The sequence below is a fragment of the Gobius niger genome (genome assembly GCF_951799975.1).
Source record: "Gobius niger genome assembly, contig: SUPER_1_unloc_1, whole genome shotgun sequence".
NCBI classification, from domain to species: Eukaryota; Metazoa; Chordata; class Actinopteri; order Gobiiformes; family Gobiidae; genus Gobius; species Gobius niger.
The window spans coordinates 92,326-108,194 of NW_027639333.1; the positions used below are offsets into that span (position 1 = coordinate 92,326).

Consider the following 15,869-nt stretch of genomic DNA (forward strand, 5'->3'; position numbering starts at 1 on the left):
TCAAAAAAAAGACAAAAATCCATCAAAAAAGTGACAAAAATCCATCAAAAAAGTGACAAAAATCCATCAAAAAAATGACAAAAATCCATCAAAAAAGTGACAAAAATCCATCAAAAAAGTGACAAAAATCCATCAAAAAAGTGACAAAAATCCATCAAAAAAGTGACAAAAATCCATCAAAAAAGTGACAAAAATCCAGCAGAAAAGTGACAAAAATCCATCAAAAAAGTGACAAAAATCCATCAAAAAAATTACAAAAATCCATCAAAAAAGTGACAAAAATCCAGCAGAAAAGTGACAAAAATCCATCAAAAAAATGACAAAAATCCATCAAAAAAATTACAAAAATCCATCAAAAAAGTGACAAAATTCCATCAAAAAAGTGACAAAAATCCATCAAAAAAAAGACAAAAATCCATCAAAAAAGTGACAAAAATCCATCAAAAAAGTGACAAAAATCCATCAAAAAAATGACAAAAATCCATCAAAAAAGTGACAAAAATCCATCAAAAAAGTGACAAAAATCCATCAAAAAAGTGACAAAAATCCATCAAAAAAATGACAAAAATCCATCAAAAAAGTGACAAAAATACATCAAAAAAGTGACAAAAATCCATCAAAAAAGTGACAAAAATCCATCAAAAAAATGACAAAAATCCATAAAAAAAAGACAAAAATCCATAAAAAAAGTGACAAAAATCCATCAAAAAAGTGACAAAAATCCAGCAAAAAAGTTACAAAAATCCATCAAAAAAGTGACAAAAATCCAGCAAAAAAGTGACAAAAATCCAGCAAAAAAGTGACAAAAATCCATCAAAAAAGTGACAAAAATCCATCAAAAAAAAGACAAAAATCCATCAAAAAAGTGACAAAAATCCATCAAAAAAGTGACAAAAATCCATCAAAAAAGTGACAAAAATCCATCAAAAAAATGACAAAAATCCATCAAAAAAGTGACAAAAATCCATCAAAAAAGTGACAAAAATCCATCAAAAAAGTGACAAAAATCCATCAAAAAAGTGACAAAAATCCATCAAAAAAAAGACAAAAATCCATGAAAAAAGTGACAAAAATCCATGAAAAAAGTGACAAAAATCCATGAAAAAAGTGACAAAAATCCATGAAAAAAGTGACAAAAATCCATCAAAAAAATGACAAAAATCCATCAAAAAAGTGACAAAAATCCATCAAAAAAGTGACAAAAATCCATCAAAAAAGTGACAAAAATCCATCAAAAAAGTGACAAAAATCCAGCAGAAAAAAGACAAAAATCCATCAAAAAAGTGACAAAAATCCATCAAAAAAGTGACAAAAATCCAGCAGAAAAAAGACAAAAATCCATCAAAAAAGTGACAAAAATCCATCAAAAAAGTGACAAAAATCCATCAAAAAAGTGACAAAAATCCATCAAAAAAGTGACAAAAATCCAGCAGAAAAATTACAAAAATCCATCAAAAAAGTGACAAAAATCCATCAAAAAAGTGACAAAAATCCATCAAAAAAAGACAAAAATCCATTTAAAAAAGTGACAAAAATCCAGCAGAAAAAAGACAAAAATCCATCAAAAAAGTGACAAAAATTCATCAAAAAAGTGACAAAAATACATAAAAAAAAATGACAAAAATCCATCAAAAAAGTGACAAAAATCCAGCAGAAAAAAGACAAAAATCCATCAAAAAAAATGACAAAAATCCATCAAAAAAGTGACAAAAATCCATCAAAAAAGTGACAAAAATCCAAAAATTAGAAGAAATTTTTTTTTTTAAAAACAAAATATTGAAAAAATTGAAAAAAAAAAAATTATAATTGATTTTTGGCGATTATGCTAATTTTGTAATCGTTTACTGTTGTAATCGAAATTGTAATCGAATTTCGATTAATTGCACAGCCCTACGGGGGGGCACAAGGGACCCGCCTCTCTCATGTCCGCGGGGTTACCAGGTGACCAGATTTTGTGTTAATAGTTAAAATAAAATCCTGGAGGGGCTGAACATATGATGAAACTGAGGAAGGAGGGAAATTTGAAAATACCAGAACATCAACCCCAGCTGATGTTCTGGTGGGAGGCGTGGTCTCCCATCGTGCAGAGTCGTTTACTGTGCTGAATGTCTCTCATGTGCGTCTGCTCGGAGCCCGATTCTCCGACTGCACCTGGTCTGAAGCTGAAGACTGCACAGAGCGCCCCCTGCAGAGCAGCCCAGGCTCAGCGTCTGAAACATGAGACCATGTGTGGTTCTGGCCCAGATCCTGCTCCGGCTCGTGTTTCTCTCGTGTTCCTCTCATGTTCCTCTGAATGTTCTCCTGCTGTTTGTTCAGCTGTGGCAGATCTTTCCCTCCTCGTTACTTTGTCACTTTAGACCGAGCTCTGGGCCAAAGTCAGCGCAGACGGAGGAGAAGACGCCGCAGAGGCGGAGCTTCACCTGAAATGTCCTGTGGCCCCCCCTATGGTCTCCCCCAGGATAAAAGGGCGATTCCCGTGGACAATGGCTAGTCTAGGTTAGCCTGGTTAGCCTGGTTAGCCTGGTTAGCCTGGTTAGCCTGGTTAGCATGTGCAAAACACCTCATTGTTGATAAAAAAAAGTCTGCATTTAACCAAAAATTAATCACAAAAACTCTGAGTTTTAAAAGTCGTAATTTTGACTTCCCGTTGGGCTTTAATTTTTTAACATGGCGGAAACGAGCTTCTATAGCAGGGGTGTCCAAAGTGCGGCCCGGGGGCCAAATGCGGCCCTCAGACCAATTTTTGGTGGCCCTCTGCCTTCTTGCTGAATCGGGACACATCATCAGAGATAGTCCTTTATATTTGAAATGTAATAATTCTACACAATTCTAACCAAACAACGAACCTTTTACTGTGAGACGGAGCTGCATGAAGGTTTTGAGCAGAAATAAAGGTGTGGGCGCAATTTAAACCTCTGCTAGTCAAAGGTTTTGCGGCACTAACCACCGATCTGTGGCCCTTCACCCTGTGTACGCTTCAGTATGCGGCCCCCACAGGAAAAAAGGTTTGGACACCCCTGTTCTATAGGAACAGGATCTGGGCCTCACTGGTTTTTGTTTCACAGTTTTAACTTGACTTCACCAGTGTTAATTTTGACAACATATTTTATTTTAGTTTTAGTCTTGGTCTTTTGACTAAAAGTCTAGTTTTAGTCGACTAAAATTGCATGTCAATTTAGTCGACTAAAATTAAGACTAATTTAGTCGACTTATATTTATAGTGACTTTACATGATCTGAGGCTCTTTCAGACGCTCAATAGAAGTTTGGATGATTTTAGTCTCTCCTTTTCATTTTATTTAGTCTTATTTTAGTCGACTAAAATATCTGGACATTTTAGTCACAGTTTTAGTCTCATGAGAAACTTTTAATTTAGTTTTAGTCCAATTTTAGTCGTCAAAAATATCACTTTGACTAAAATTAAGACTAAATATTTTAGTCGACGACATTAACACTGGACTTCACCCTGTGGGACCAACTTCACTCAGGCTCTTCAGCTTCAGATGTTTCAGATGTTTGTGCCTTTAAAGGAACAGGCCAGCGTTTTTCCACACTGAGATATGTTCTTACCTGAGCTTTGACGAGTTCTTTAGGACCTGTCTGATCTTCAGTCACGTAAACACAGCGCAGACGGCGTTAGCATTTAGCTAACGTTAGCATTTTTCGTTTTTTTATCATTTTTTGTCATTTTTTGGTCAATTTTTTTGTCCATTTTTTGTCAATTTTTTATCATTTTTTGTCATTTTTTTGTCCATTTTTTTGTCCATTTTTTGGTCAATTTTGTATCATTTTTTGTCATTTTTTGTCGTTTTTTTGTCATTTTTTTGTCATTTTTTTGTCCATTTTTTATCATTCTTTGTCATTTTTTGTCGTTTTTTTGTCATTTTTTTGTCCATTTTTTATCATTCTTTGTCATTTTTTGTCGTTTTTTTGTCATTTTTTGTCATTTTTTTGTCATTTTTTTGTCCATTTTTTGGTCAATTTTTTATAATTTTTTGTCATTTTTTGTCGTTTTTTTGTCATTTTTTTGTCCAGTTTTTTGTCATTTTTTGTCATTTTTTTGTCATTTTTTGTCATTTTTTGTCCATTTTTTTGTCCATTTTTTGTCATTTTTTTGTCATTTTTTTGTCGTTTTTTAGTCATTTTTTGTCATTTTTTTTGTCCTTTTTTTGTCCATTTTTTTGTCAAATTTTTGGTCAATTTCTTTAAAGGAACAGGCCAGCGTTTTTCCACACTGAGATATGTTCTTACCTGAGCTGTGACGAGTCCTTTAGGACCTGTCTGATCTTCAGTCACGTAAACACAGCGCAGACGGCGTTAGCATTTAGCTAACGTTAGCATTTTTCGTTTTTTTATCATTTTTTGTCATTTTTTGTCGTTTTTTTGTCATTTTTTTGTCCATTTTTTGGTCCATTTTTTGGTCAATTTTTTGGTCAATTTTGTATCATTTTTTGTCATTTTTTGTCGTTTTTTTGTCATTTTTTGTCATTTTTTTGTCATTTTTTTGTCCATTTTTTGGTCAATTTTTTATAATTTTTTGTCATTTTTTGTCATTTTTTTGTCATTTTTTGTCATTTTTTGTCCATTTTTTTGTCCATTTTTTGTCATTTTTTTGTCATTTTTTGTCGTTTTTTAGTCATTTTTTGTCATTTTTTTTGTCCTTTTTTTGTCCATTTTTTTGTCCATTTTTTGGTCAATTTTTTATAATTTTTTGTCATTTTTTGTCGTTTTTTTGTCATTTTTTGTCATTTTTTGTCCATTTTTTTGTCCATTTTTTGTCATTTTTTGTCATTTTTTTGTCGTTTTTTAGTCATTTTTTGTCATTTTTTTTGTCCTTTTTTTGTCCATTTTTTTGTCAAATTTTTGGTCAATTTCTTTAAAGGAACAGGCCACCGTTTTTCCACACTGAGACATGTTCTTACCTGAGCTGTGACGAGTTCTTTAGGACCTGTCTGATCTTCAGTCACGTAAACACAGCGCAGACGGCGTTAGCATTTAGCCTCTCCCTCTATAGCTCCAAAACAGGTCAAGACAGAAGCTACCAAGCTCCTCTAGCTTCTATCTTGACCTGTTTTGGAGCTATAGAGGAGAGAGGCTAAATGCTAACGCCGTCTGCGCTGTGTTTACGTGACTGAAGGCACGGGGGAAGGTCCTGAAGAACTCGTGCACTGTTCCTTTAAACGTGTGGATGAACTCCTCCCCGTGAAGAACCTGGGACATCAGAAATATGTCCCTCAGACTGTTTCCCTCCGATAACGGACACGGAGCCAAAACATCAGAACCACTTTATCAGACAGAACATGAAGTTAAAGCGACGCTTGTGGGTTTCCTCCCGGAGGTTTCCTGTTCGGCCGTTTAGATTAAACTGTCCCTTTAATAAAACCACTTTTACTTTAGTGCCTTTAGTGAAGGGTTTCTCTCCTCGGTGGCACAGTGGTTACTATTATTTAAAGAAAACGCTTTTCCGGGTTTGTAGTTTCCTCGTCTCAGCAGCTAAACCTCTGCAGCTCCTGAAGGGCGCCCCTCTTGTGCATGTTTTGGGACAGTCCTGTGTTGCTCTGACCTCCGTTACATCAAGATCCGGGTTCTGCGTCTTTGCCCTGATCTGCGTTTTGTTGAAATGAGTTTAAGGAATGTCCCCTTCACGGCCCGCTGCCTCACCCCCCCCTCCTCCTCGTCCCGTCCCCCCCCCCTCGTCCTCGCCCCCCCTCGCCCCCCCCCCGCTCCTGTACCCGCGCCGACCTCCGCTGGAGATGGATCTGATTACCGCAGGCCTGGGCAGGAAATCCACCTTAAAGGAAGAGAGAGAAAAAAACGCTCCGCCTTAAATCTGACCCTCTGTCCCTGAGGAGGAATGTGCGTCCTCCTCAGGGAAACACTGGCCCCCATTGTGCATGTTTTAGGTCAGACGTCGGCATCTTCGACGGTAAAGACGTCGGATGTCGCGCATGTCACGCCCATGAAGACCAGCAGGGGGCAGCACAAGCACCGTCACGCTGATGTTAACCCCTTAACCCCCGCCTGAACCGAGCACATTTTCTCCGGCTTTACCCCAATCCAAAAGCTTCTGGAAAAAAGGTGTGAAAATAGCAACAAAAGTGAGACGAAAACAGGGATGAAAATGTGAAAAAAGTGAGAAAAAAGTTACGAAAAAGTGACAAAAAATTGACAAAAAATTGACTAAAAGTGATACGAATTTTACAAAAAAATGCGAATAATTTGACGAAAAGGTGACAAAAAAGTCACGGAAATTTGACAAGAATGAGACGACTGTCCGACAAAAAAAGTGATGAAAAAAATCTGACGTGAGGAAAAAGATCGATTTAGTTTTGTAGGTCTTTCAAATGAGGTGTTACACTGGTCTACAGGATTTGGGTAAAGCTGAACTGGAGAAAATAGTGTGAGTGTTAGCATTTGCGTTAGCATGCGTGTTAGCGTGTGTGTTAGCGTGTGTGTTAGCGTGTGTGCTAGCGTGTATGTTAACGTGTGTGTTAGCGTGTGCGCATGCGCTAGAGTGTGCGCTAGCATGTGCATTAGTGTGAGCATTAGCGTGTGTGTTAGCGTGTATGCTAGCGTGTGTGTTAGCGTGTGTGTTAGCGTGTATGCTAGCGTGTGTGTTAGCGTGTATGCTAGCGTGTGTGTTAGCATGTGTGTTAGCGTGTATATTAGCGTGTGTGTTAGCGTGTGTGTTAGCGTGTGTGTTAGCGTGTGTGTTAGCGTGTATGCTAGCGTGTGTGTTAGCGTGTGTGTTAGCGTGTATGCTAGCGTGTGTGTTAGCGTGTGTGTTAGCGTGTATGCTAGCGTGTGTGTTAGCATGTGTGTTAGCGTGTATATTAGCGTGTGTGTTAGCGTGTGCGCATGCGCTAGTGTGTGCGCTAGCATGTGCATTAGTGTGAGCGTTAGCGTGTGTGTTAGCGTGTATGCTGGCGTGTGTGTTAGCGTGTGTGTTAGCGTGTGTGTTAGCGTGTATGCTAGCGTGTGTGTTAGCGTGTGTGTTAGCGTGTATGCTAGCGTGTGTGTTAGCGTGTGTGTTAGCGTGTATGCTAGCGTGTGTGTTAGCGTGTGTGTTAGCGTGTGTGTTAGCGTGTATGCTAGCGTGTGTGTTAGCGTGTGTGTTAGCGTGTATGCTAGCGTGTGTGTTAGCGTGTGTGTTAGCGTGTATGCTAGCGTGTGTGTTAGCGTGTATGCTAGCGTGTGTGTTAGCATGTGTGTTAGCGTGTATATTAGCGTGTGTGTTAGCGTGTGCGCATGCGCTAGTGTGTGCGCTAGCATGTGCATTAGTGTGAGCGTTAGCGTGTGTGTTAGCGTGTATGCTGGCGTGTGTGTTAGCATGTGTGTTAGCGTGTGTGTTAGCGTGTATGCTAGCGTGTGTGTTAGCGTGTATGCTAGCTTGTGTGTTAGCATGTGTGTTAGCGTGTGTGTTAGCGTGTGTGCTAGCGTGTATGCTGGCGTGTGTGTTAGCATGTGTGTTAGCATGTATGTTAGCGTGTATGTTAGCGTGTGTGCTAGCGTGTATGTTAGCGCGTGCGTTAGCGTGTATGTTAGCGTGTGTGCTAGCGTGTATGTTAGCGCGTGCGTTAGCGTGTGTGTTAGCTTGTGTGTTAGCATGTGTGTTAGCCATTTTTGAAGCTGTGTTGCAGATGTCAACTTCACTTTTTGCTGAGATATTTATATTTCTACCACTGCTAAACTTGCATCGCTGCATCTACTCGGGGAGGGGGCGGAGTTAACTGAATCCAAGCATCTTGTCGTTTGGGGTCCTCCATAGTGGTCGAGGTGCATCATGTAACTGCCTGTACTTTACTTTAACAGCAGATGCAGATCCTTTAAGACGTCATTGAACAGTTTCCTGTAGAAACGCTGCGGTCGATCTCGGGTTCGTGTCTTACCCGACAGCGGCTCTCGGGGTTTGACCACCTCCTCCTCGGGCGGTGGTCCGACTGCGGGCTCCGGTCCCAGAGAGGCTCGCTCAGACCCGGACTCTCGCTTGTGTTTGCCCAGGACCATCTTCATCAGCGACAGGCGGCGGCTCTGGGAGTCTTCCTCAGAGCCCTGGTCTCCGTTCGACACGCAGTCCTTACGGGAGAGGGAGTCCCGGTACCGGCCCGCGAACCTGAGACCAGAGAGGAGGTTAGAGCGCGAACCTGAGACCTGAGACCAGAGATTAGAGCGGGAACTTGAGACCAGAGACCGGACCAGAGGTTACCTGATCCAGGTGGGCGTTACCTGAGCAGGTTAGCGTGTGTGTTAGCGTGTGTGTTAGCATGTGAGTTAGCGTGTGTGATAACGTGTGCGCTAGCGGGAGCGTTAGCAAATGAGTTAGCGTGTATTTAGCGTGTATGCTAGCATGTGTGTTAGCGTGTGTGTTAGCATGTATGTTTGCGTGTGTGTTAGCGTGTGTGATAGCGTCTTTGATAGTGTCTTTGATAGCGTGTGCGCTAGCGTGAGCGTTAGCATGTGAATTAGCGTGTGTGTTAGCATTAGCGTGTGTGTTACCCTGTGTGTTAGCGTGTGCGCGTGCATTAGCGTGAGCGCTAGCATGTGTGTTAGCTCGTGTTAGCACGTGTGTTAGCATGTCTGCTAGCGTGTGTGTTAGCTTGTGTGTTAGCATGTGTGCTAGCGTGTGTGTTAGCTTGTGTGCTAGCGTGTTAGCGTGTGTGTTAGCGCGTGTGTTAGCGTGTGTGTTAGCATGTGTGCTAGCTTGTGTGCTCGCGTGTTAGCGTGTGTGTTAACGTGTGTGTTAGCGTGTGTGTTAGCGTGTGTGCTAGCATGTGTGTTAGCATGTGTACTAGCCATTTATGGAGCTGAGGTTAGAGCAAGAACCAGAGACCAGAGGTTGCCTGAGCAGGTGGGCGTTGCCTGAACAGGTGGGCGTTGCCTGAGCAGGTGGGCGTTGCCTGAGCAGGTGGGCGTTACCTAAGCAGGTGGGCGTTGCCTGAGCAGGTGGGCGTTGCCTGAGCAGGTGGGCGTTACCTGAGCAAGTGGGCGTTGCCTGAGCAGGTGGGCGTTACCTGAGCAGCGATCCCTCGGAGCTCCGCCTCCCTCTCTTCTTCTTCTCTCCCGGAGACTCTGCAGGCGACGGCGTTCCTCCATCTTTCCTCCGTCCTGACGCCCTCAGACTCCTCCCCAGTTTCCCCAAAGTCTTCAGCGGTGACACCATCTTAAACCCGCCCCCTTTGCCTTTGGCCCCGCCTCCCTTGCCATCGCCCCCGCCTCCTCGGCCCTCATTGGCCGCGTTCTCGTCCTCTTCGTCCTCGAACGGGTTCCTGTCGCGAGGAACGTCTCCGTCCAGCAGCGATCCGCCCGGCGACCAGCCCCGCCCCTCCTCCAGACCTGGCCAATCACAGAAAAGAGAGTCAGACCAACCAATCAGAGAGAGGGAGGTGTTTTAATCAAACAATCAGAGAGGAAACGTTCATAACAGAGACGAAAAGAGAGACCAGAGGTTAGAGCGAGAACCTGAGACCAGACCAGAGCGCTAGCATGTGCGTTAGCATGTGGTAGCGTGTGTGCTAGCTTGTGTGTTAGCGTGTGTGTTAGTGTGAGCGTGTGTTAGCGTGTGTGTTAGTGTGAGCGTGTGTTAGCGTGTGCGCGTGCATTAGCGTGAGCGTTAGCGTGTGTGCTAGTGTGTGTGTTAGCGTGTGTGCTAGCTTGTGTGCTAGCGTGTGTGCGTGCATTAGCGTGTGTTAGCATGTGTGTTAGCTTGTGTGTTAGCATGTGTGTTAGCATGTGTTAGCATGTATGTTAGCTTGTGTGTTAGCATGTGTGTTAACGTGTGTGTTAGCATGTGTGTTAGCTTCTGTGTTAGCATGTGTGTTAGCGTGTGTGTTAGCGTGTGTGTTAGCATGTATGTTAGCTTGTGTGTTAGCATGTGTGTTAACGTGTGTGTTAGCATGTGTGTTAGCGTGTGTGTTAGCATGTGTGTTAGCGTGTGTGTTAGCATGTGTGTTAGCTTGTGTGCTAGCGTGTGTGTTAGCTTGTGTGTTAGCTTGTGTGTTAGCTTGTGTGTTAGCTTGTGTGTTAGCATGTGTGTTAGCATGTGTTAGCATGTATGTTAGCTTGTGTGTTAGCATGTGTGTTAACGTGTGTGTTAGCATGTGTGTTAGCTTCTGTGTTAGCATGTGTGTTAACGTGTGTGTTAGCATGTGTGTTAGCTTCTGTGTTAGCATGTGTGTTAGCATGTGTGTTAACGTGTGTGTTAGCATGTGTGTTAGCTTCTGTGTTAGCATGTGTGTTAGCATGTGTTAGCATGTATGTTAGCTTGTGTGTTAGCATGTGTGTTAACGTGTGTGTTAGCATGTGTGTTAGCTTGTGTGCTAGCGTGTGTGTTAGCTTGTGTGTTAGCTTGTGTGTTAGCTTGTGTGTTAGCTTGTGTGTTAGCATGTGTGTTAGCTTGTGTGTTAGCTTGTGTGTTAGCATGTGTGTTAGCGTGTGTGTTAGCGTGTGTGTTAGCATGTGTGCTAGCGTGTGTGTTAGCTTGTGTGTTAGCTTGTGTGTTAGCTTGTGTGTTAGCATGTGTGTTAGCTTGTGTGTTAGCTTGTGTGTTAGCTTGTGTGTTAGCTTGTGTGTTAGCATGTGTGCTAGCGTGTGTGCGTGCATTAGCGTGTGCGTTAGCATGTGCGTTAGCTTGTGTGTTAGCTTGTGTGTTAGCTTGTGTGTTAGCTTGTGTGTTAGCTTGTGTGTTAGCTTGTGTGTTAGCGTGTGTGTTAGCGTGTGTGTTAGCATGTGTGTTAGCGTGTGTGTTAGCTTGTGTGTTAGCATGTGTGTTAGCTTGTGTGTTAGTTTAGAGCGAGAACCTGAGGCCAGAGATCAGTGGTTTGGGGCTCAGGGTCTGGGTAATACATTATGTCTATGAGTGTCCTCACTAAGACAGCAGTACAAGACGGTGTGTTTGTGTGTGTGTGCGTGTGCGTGTTGTGTGTGAGGAAGGGCATCCTGCTCACTGTCGTCGCTGAAGGGGTTGTGTCCGGGCGTGATGTTGAGGCTCATCCTCCTCAGGACCAGAGCGTTGTAAAGAGTGGGACCTCCGCCTTTCAGACGCAGCTGCTTGAAGATCGGCATCGTCTCGACTCACCTGAAGCACAAAATATACAAATACTCAGGATAAAATACACACATTATCAAATACTCAGGATAATACACACATTATCAAATACTCAGGATAATACACACATTATCAAATACTCAGGAAAATACACACATTATCAAATACTCAGGAAAATACACACATTATCAAATACTCAGGAAAATACACACATTATCAAATACTCAGGATAAAATACTTTAAGTCCTTTTCACACTGTATATACATAAATCTCATAAATCATACATAAATCTCCCTCCGTGACACAGTTCCACTCACGCCTGAGATAAATCATCAAAAGCATTGTTTTGTATTATCAGAGTAAATGTAAACTATATTATTTGAGTCTATATTATTGTTATTATTATTATTTTAGTCTCTCTAAAACTATATTATTCCCGTCTCTCTGTGGCCTGAGTCACCTCTGAGCGAAGTGTAAATGATTGACAGCTCCATAAAGAACCAGGAAGTGTCTGAGGAGAGTCTGAGTCACGAGTCAATGATTTAGAGCAAACAAAACATCAGGATTTCACTGACGGCTGATACAAACACAGCAGTAACTACGACCACAGGGGGCGCTGTGTCTCCTCAGTCTTACATTACAGTATTATATACAAACACAGCAGTAACTATGACCACAGGGGGCGCTGTGTCTCCTCAGTCTTACATTACAGTGTTATATACAAACACAGCAGTAACTACGACCACAGGGGGCGCTGTGTCTCCTCAGTCTTACATTACAGTGTTATATACAAACACAGCAGTAACTATGACCACAGGGGGCGCTGTGTCTCCTCAGTCTTACATTACAGTATTATATACAAACACAGCAGTAACTATGACCACAGGGGGCGCTGTGTCTCCTCAGTCTTACATTACAGTGTTATATACAAACACAGCAGTAACTACGACCACAGGGGGCGCTGTGTCTCCTCAGTCCTACATTACAGTATTATATACAAACACAGCAGTAATATGACCACAGGGGGCGCTGTGTCTCCTCAGTCTTACATTACAGTATTATATACAAACACAGCAGTAACTATGACCACAGGGGGCGCTGTGTCTCCTCAGTCTTACATTACAGTGTTATATACAAACACAGCAGTAACTACGACCACAGGGGGCGCTGTGTCTCCTCAGTCCTACATTACAGTATTATATACAAACACAGCAGTAATATGACCACAGGGGGCGCTGTGTCTCCTCAGTCTTACATTACAGTATTATATACAAACACAGCAGTAACTCCGACCACAGGGGGCGCTGTGTCTCCTCAGTCTTACATTACAGTGTTATATACAAACACAGCAGTAACTACGACCACAGGGGGCGCTGTGTCCCCTCAGTCTTACATTACAGTGTTATTGCCTTTGGCTGCGTCTGAAACCATCACATCACAGCCTCTAAGCTCTAACACCAGCACTAACTCCTTAACCTTTCATGGGTCGACTGTTAGATCTGTGCAGTTCGGGAACTAGAGCTTCAGCAGCATTTTGAACATTTTTTATTATTATTATTTTTATTATTAAATGTGCTCCTGTCAATCAACAGTGGTGCTTGAATCACTCGAGGGTGGGGGGGTTTGGTGCAGTGGCTTATGGGACGGCACATAGCTCCTAATCACCGGTTAGTTAGCATCAGAGGTCCCTATGCTAAAGTGGCTATGATAGTTAGCATCAGAGGTCCCTATGCTAAAGTGGCTATGATAGTTAGCATCAGAGGTCCCTATGCTAAAGTGGCTATGATAGTTAGCACCAGAGGTCCCTATGCTAAAGTGGCTATGATAGTTAGCACCAGAGGTCCCTATGCTAAAGTGGCTATGATAGTTAGCACCAGAGGTCCCTATGCTAAAGTGGCTATGATAGTTAGCACCAGAGGTCCCTATGCTAAAGTGGCTATGATAGTTAGCACCAGAGGTCCCTATGCTAAAGTGGCTATGATAGTTAGCACCAGAGGTCCCTATGCTAAAGTGGCTATGATAGTTAGCATGAGAGGTCCCTATGCTAAAGTGGCTATGATAGTTTGCACAAGAGGTCCCTATGCTAAAGTGGCTATGATAGTTAGCATCGAGGCTCCTTTTCCTAACTCCTTCCTAACTGACAGACCAATTCGGAAGTATCTTGTCATGGCGGACGCTGACGCACGTCCGGTTTGGCTCTGACCAATCTGCTCGTTTCGGACGCAGCCCTGTGTTTTCCAGGGTCTTCCATTTTGGATTCTGGAATGCGAGATTTACGGCCATTGCAGTGATTGAGGTTTTGACTGAGTTATTCTTCAGCAGGGGGCGCTCACGCTCCCTCTCACGACCTGACAGAGTGACTCCGCCCTCAGTTCTGATTGGCCGTACAGAGATGATTAGTTTGCATCTGCAGAGTGAAGCTTGTTTTGTTTTCTCTGGAGGAAACAGAAACTGTCTCCGTGTTTCCGGTAGTGTTTTCTGGAGCCGCTCTGACTCGGACTCCAGTAAAAATAGTCGTATCTAACTCTGTCGTATCTGCAGCGGCGTCCGTCACTGTCCGCCCCGCGCCGCGCTCCCATTGGCCGACACGCTCGGGGGCCGGGGTCAGGGTCGGGCCGCGATTGGTGGAACCCGCAACTTCCTGTTTCCTGTTTGTGTGTTTGTTCGACACATTTCTGGGATGTTTCTGTCTGAGTTTTATCTCAAACCGAAAAGAGGAGTTTCTGCAGATCCACGAGCTGCAGGGGATTGTGGGTATTCCTGACCTCACTTCCTGCGACAGAGAGGGGGCGACAGAGAGGGGGCGACTGAGAGGGGGCAGTTCATGTTATACTTCTTAACCTATGAGTGAGGAGCGTGCGTCTCTTTGGTCCTCATGGAGGTGACATTGCTGAAATACCGCCCCCTTGTGGTCAGGGGCGACTCCATGAGACACTTGGTAGACATGATTCTAGTGGGACTTCAAACGTCCAAACTCTCGAAACAGTAGAAGCATTTTCAGTTACTGACTGGCTCCAGAGCCTGTGGAGGCTCAAACACGCTTAGGGCGTTTTCTCATGTTGGAGCCGTGTGGGTCGACCCGAGGCCGCCCTGGCAGTTAGCTCAGAGTGGGTTCAGTCCGTGTTCACACGAGGCCACACCAGATGACAAACCATCAGCCACGTCCTACGATCAGCTGTTTTTTTTGTTTAAAATGAGGGACAATACAGATTAATACAGACTATATACAGACTATATACAGACTATACACAGACTATATACAGACTATATACAGATTATATACAGACTATATACAGACTATATACAGAGTATATACAGACTATATACAGAGTATATACAGACATTATATACAGACTATATACAGCCTATATACAGCCTATGTACAGACTATATACAGACTATATACAGACTATATACAGACTATGTACAGACTATATACAGACTATATACAGACTATATACAGACTATGTACAGACTATGTACAGACTATATACAGACTATGTACAGACTATGTACAGACTATGTACAGACTATGTACAGACTATATACAGACTATGTACAGACTATATACAGACTATATACAGACTATATACAGACTATGTACAGACTATGTACAGACTATATACAGACTATATACAGACTATATACAGACTATGTACAGACTATGTACAGACTATATACAGACTATGTACAGACTATGTACAGACTATGTACAGACTATATACAGACTATATACAGACTATGTACAGACTATGTACAGACTATATACAGACTATGTACACACTATATACAGACTATATACAGACTATGTACAGACTATGTACAGACTATATACAGACTATGTACACACTATATACAGACTATATACAGACTATGTACAGACTATGTACAGACTATATACAGACTATATACAGACTATATACACACTATATACAGACTATATACAGACTATGTACAGACTATATACAGACTATGTACAGACTATATACAGCCTATATACAGACTATATACACACTATATACACACTATATACAGACTATGTACAGACTATGTACAGACTATATACAGACTATGTACAGACTATATACAGCCTATGTACAGACTATATACAGACTATGTACAGACTATATACAGACTATGTACAGACTATATACAGACTATGTACAGACTATATACAGACTATGTACAGACTATGTACAGACTATGTACAGACTATATACAGACTATGTACAGACTATATACAGACTATGTACAGACTATGTACAGACTATATACAGACTATATACAGACTATATACACACTATATACAGACTATATACAGACTATGTACAGACTATATACAGACTATGTACAGACTATATACAGCCTATATACAGACTATATACAGACTATATACAGACTATATACAGACTATGTACAGACTATGTACAGACTATATACAGACTATATACAGACTATATACAGACTATATACAGACTATGTACAGACTATATACAGACTATGTACAGACTATATACAGACTATGTACAGACTATATACAGCCTATATACAGACTATATACAGACTATATACAGACTATGTACAGACTATGTACAGACTATGTACAGACTATATACAGACTATATACAGACTATATACAGACTATATACAGACTATATACAGACTATGTACAGACTATATACAGCCTATGTACAGACTATATACAGACTATGTACAGACTATATACAGACAATATACAGACTATATACAGACTATATACAGACTATGTACAGACTATATACAGCCTATGTACAGCCTATATACAGACTATGTACAGACTATATAC

At 41.9% G+C, this 15,869-nt stretch overlaps 1 protein-coding gene across 1 annotated transcript in view; it reads right to left on the reverse strand.

Moving 5' to 3' along the window:
• exoc3l2b (exocyst complex component 3-like 2b) overlaps window positions 1-15,869 on the reverse strand; it is a gene marked incomplete at its 3' end in the record, with an annotated part of 72,902 nt that overhangs the window by 32,884 nt on the left and 24,149 nt on the right. Inside the window, exons 2-4 of the mRNA XM_079583038.1 lie at window positions 10,943-11,073; window positions 9,011-9,332; window positions 7,889-8,112 (exon numbers count right to left, since the gene is read on the reverse strand). Of these exons, the coding sequence (XP_079439164.1) occupies window positions 7,889-8,112; window positions 9,011-9,332; window positions 10,943-11,060 (664 nt within the window). The 5' untranslated portion in view covers window positions 11,061-11,073. The remainder of the gene's footprint in view (window positions 1-7,888; window positions 8,113-9,010; window positions 9,333-10,942; window positions 11,074-15,869) is intronic.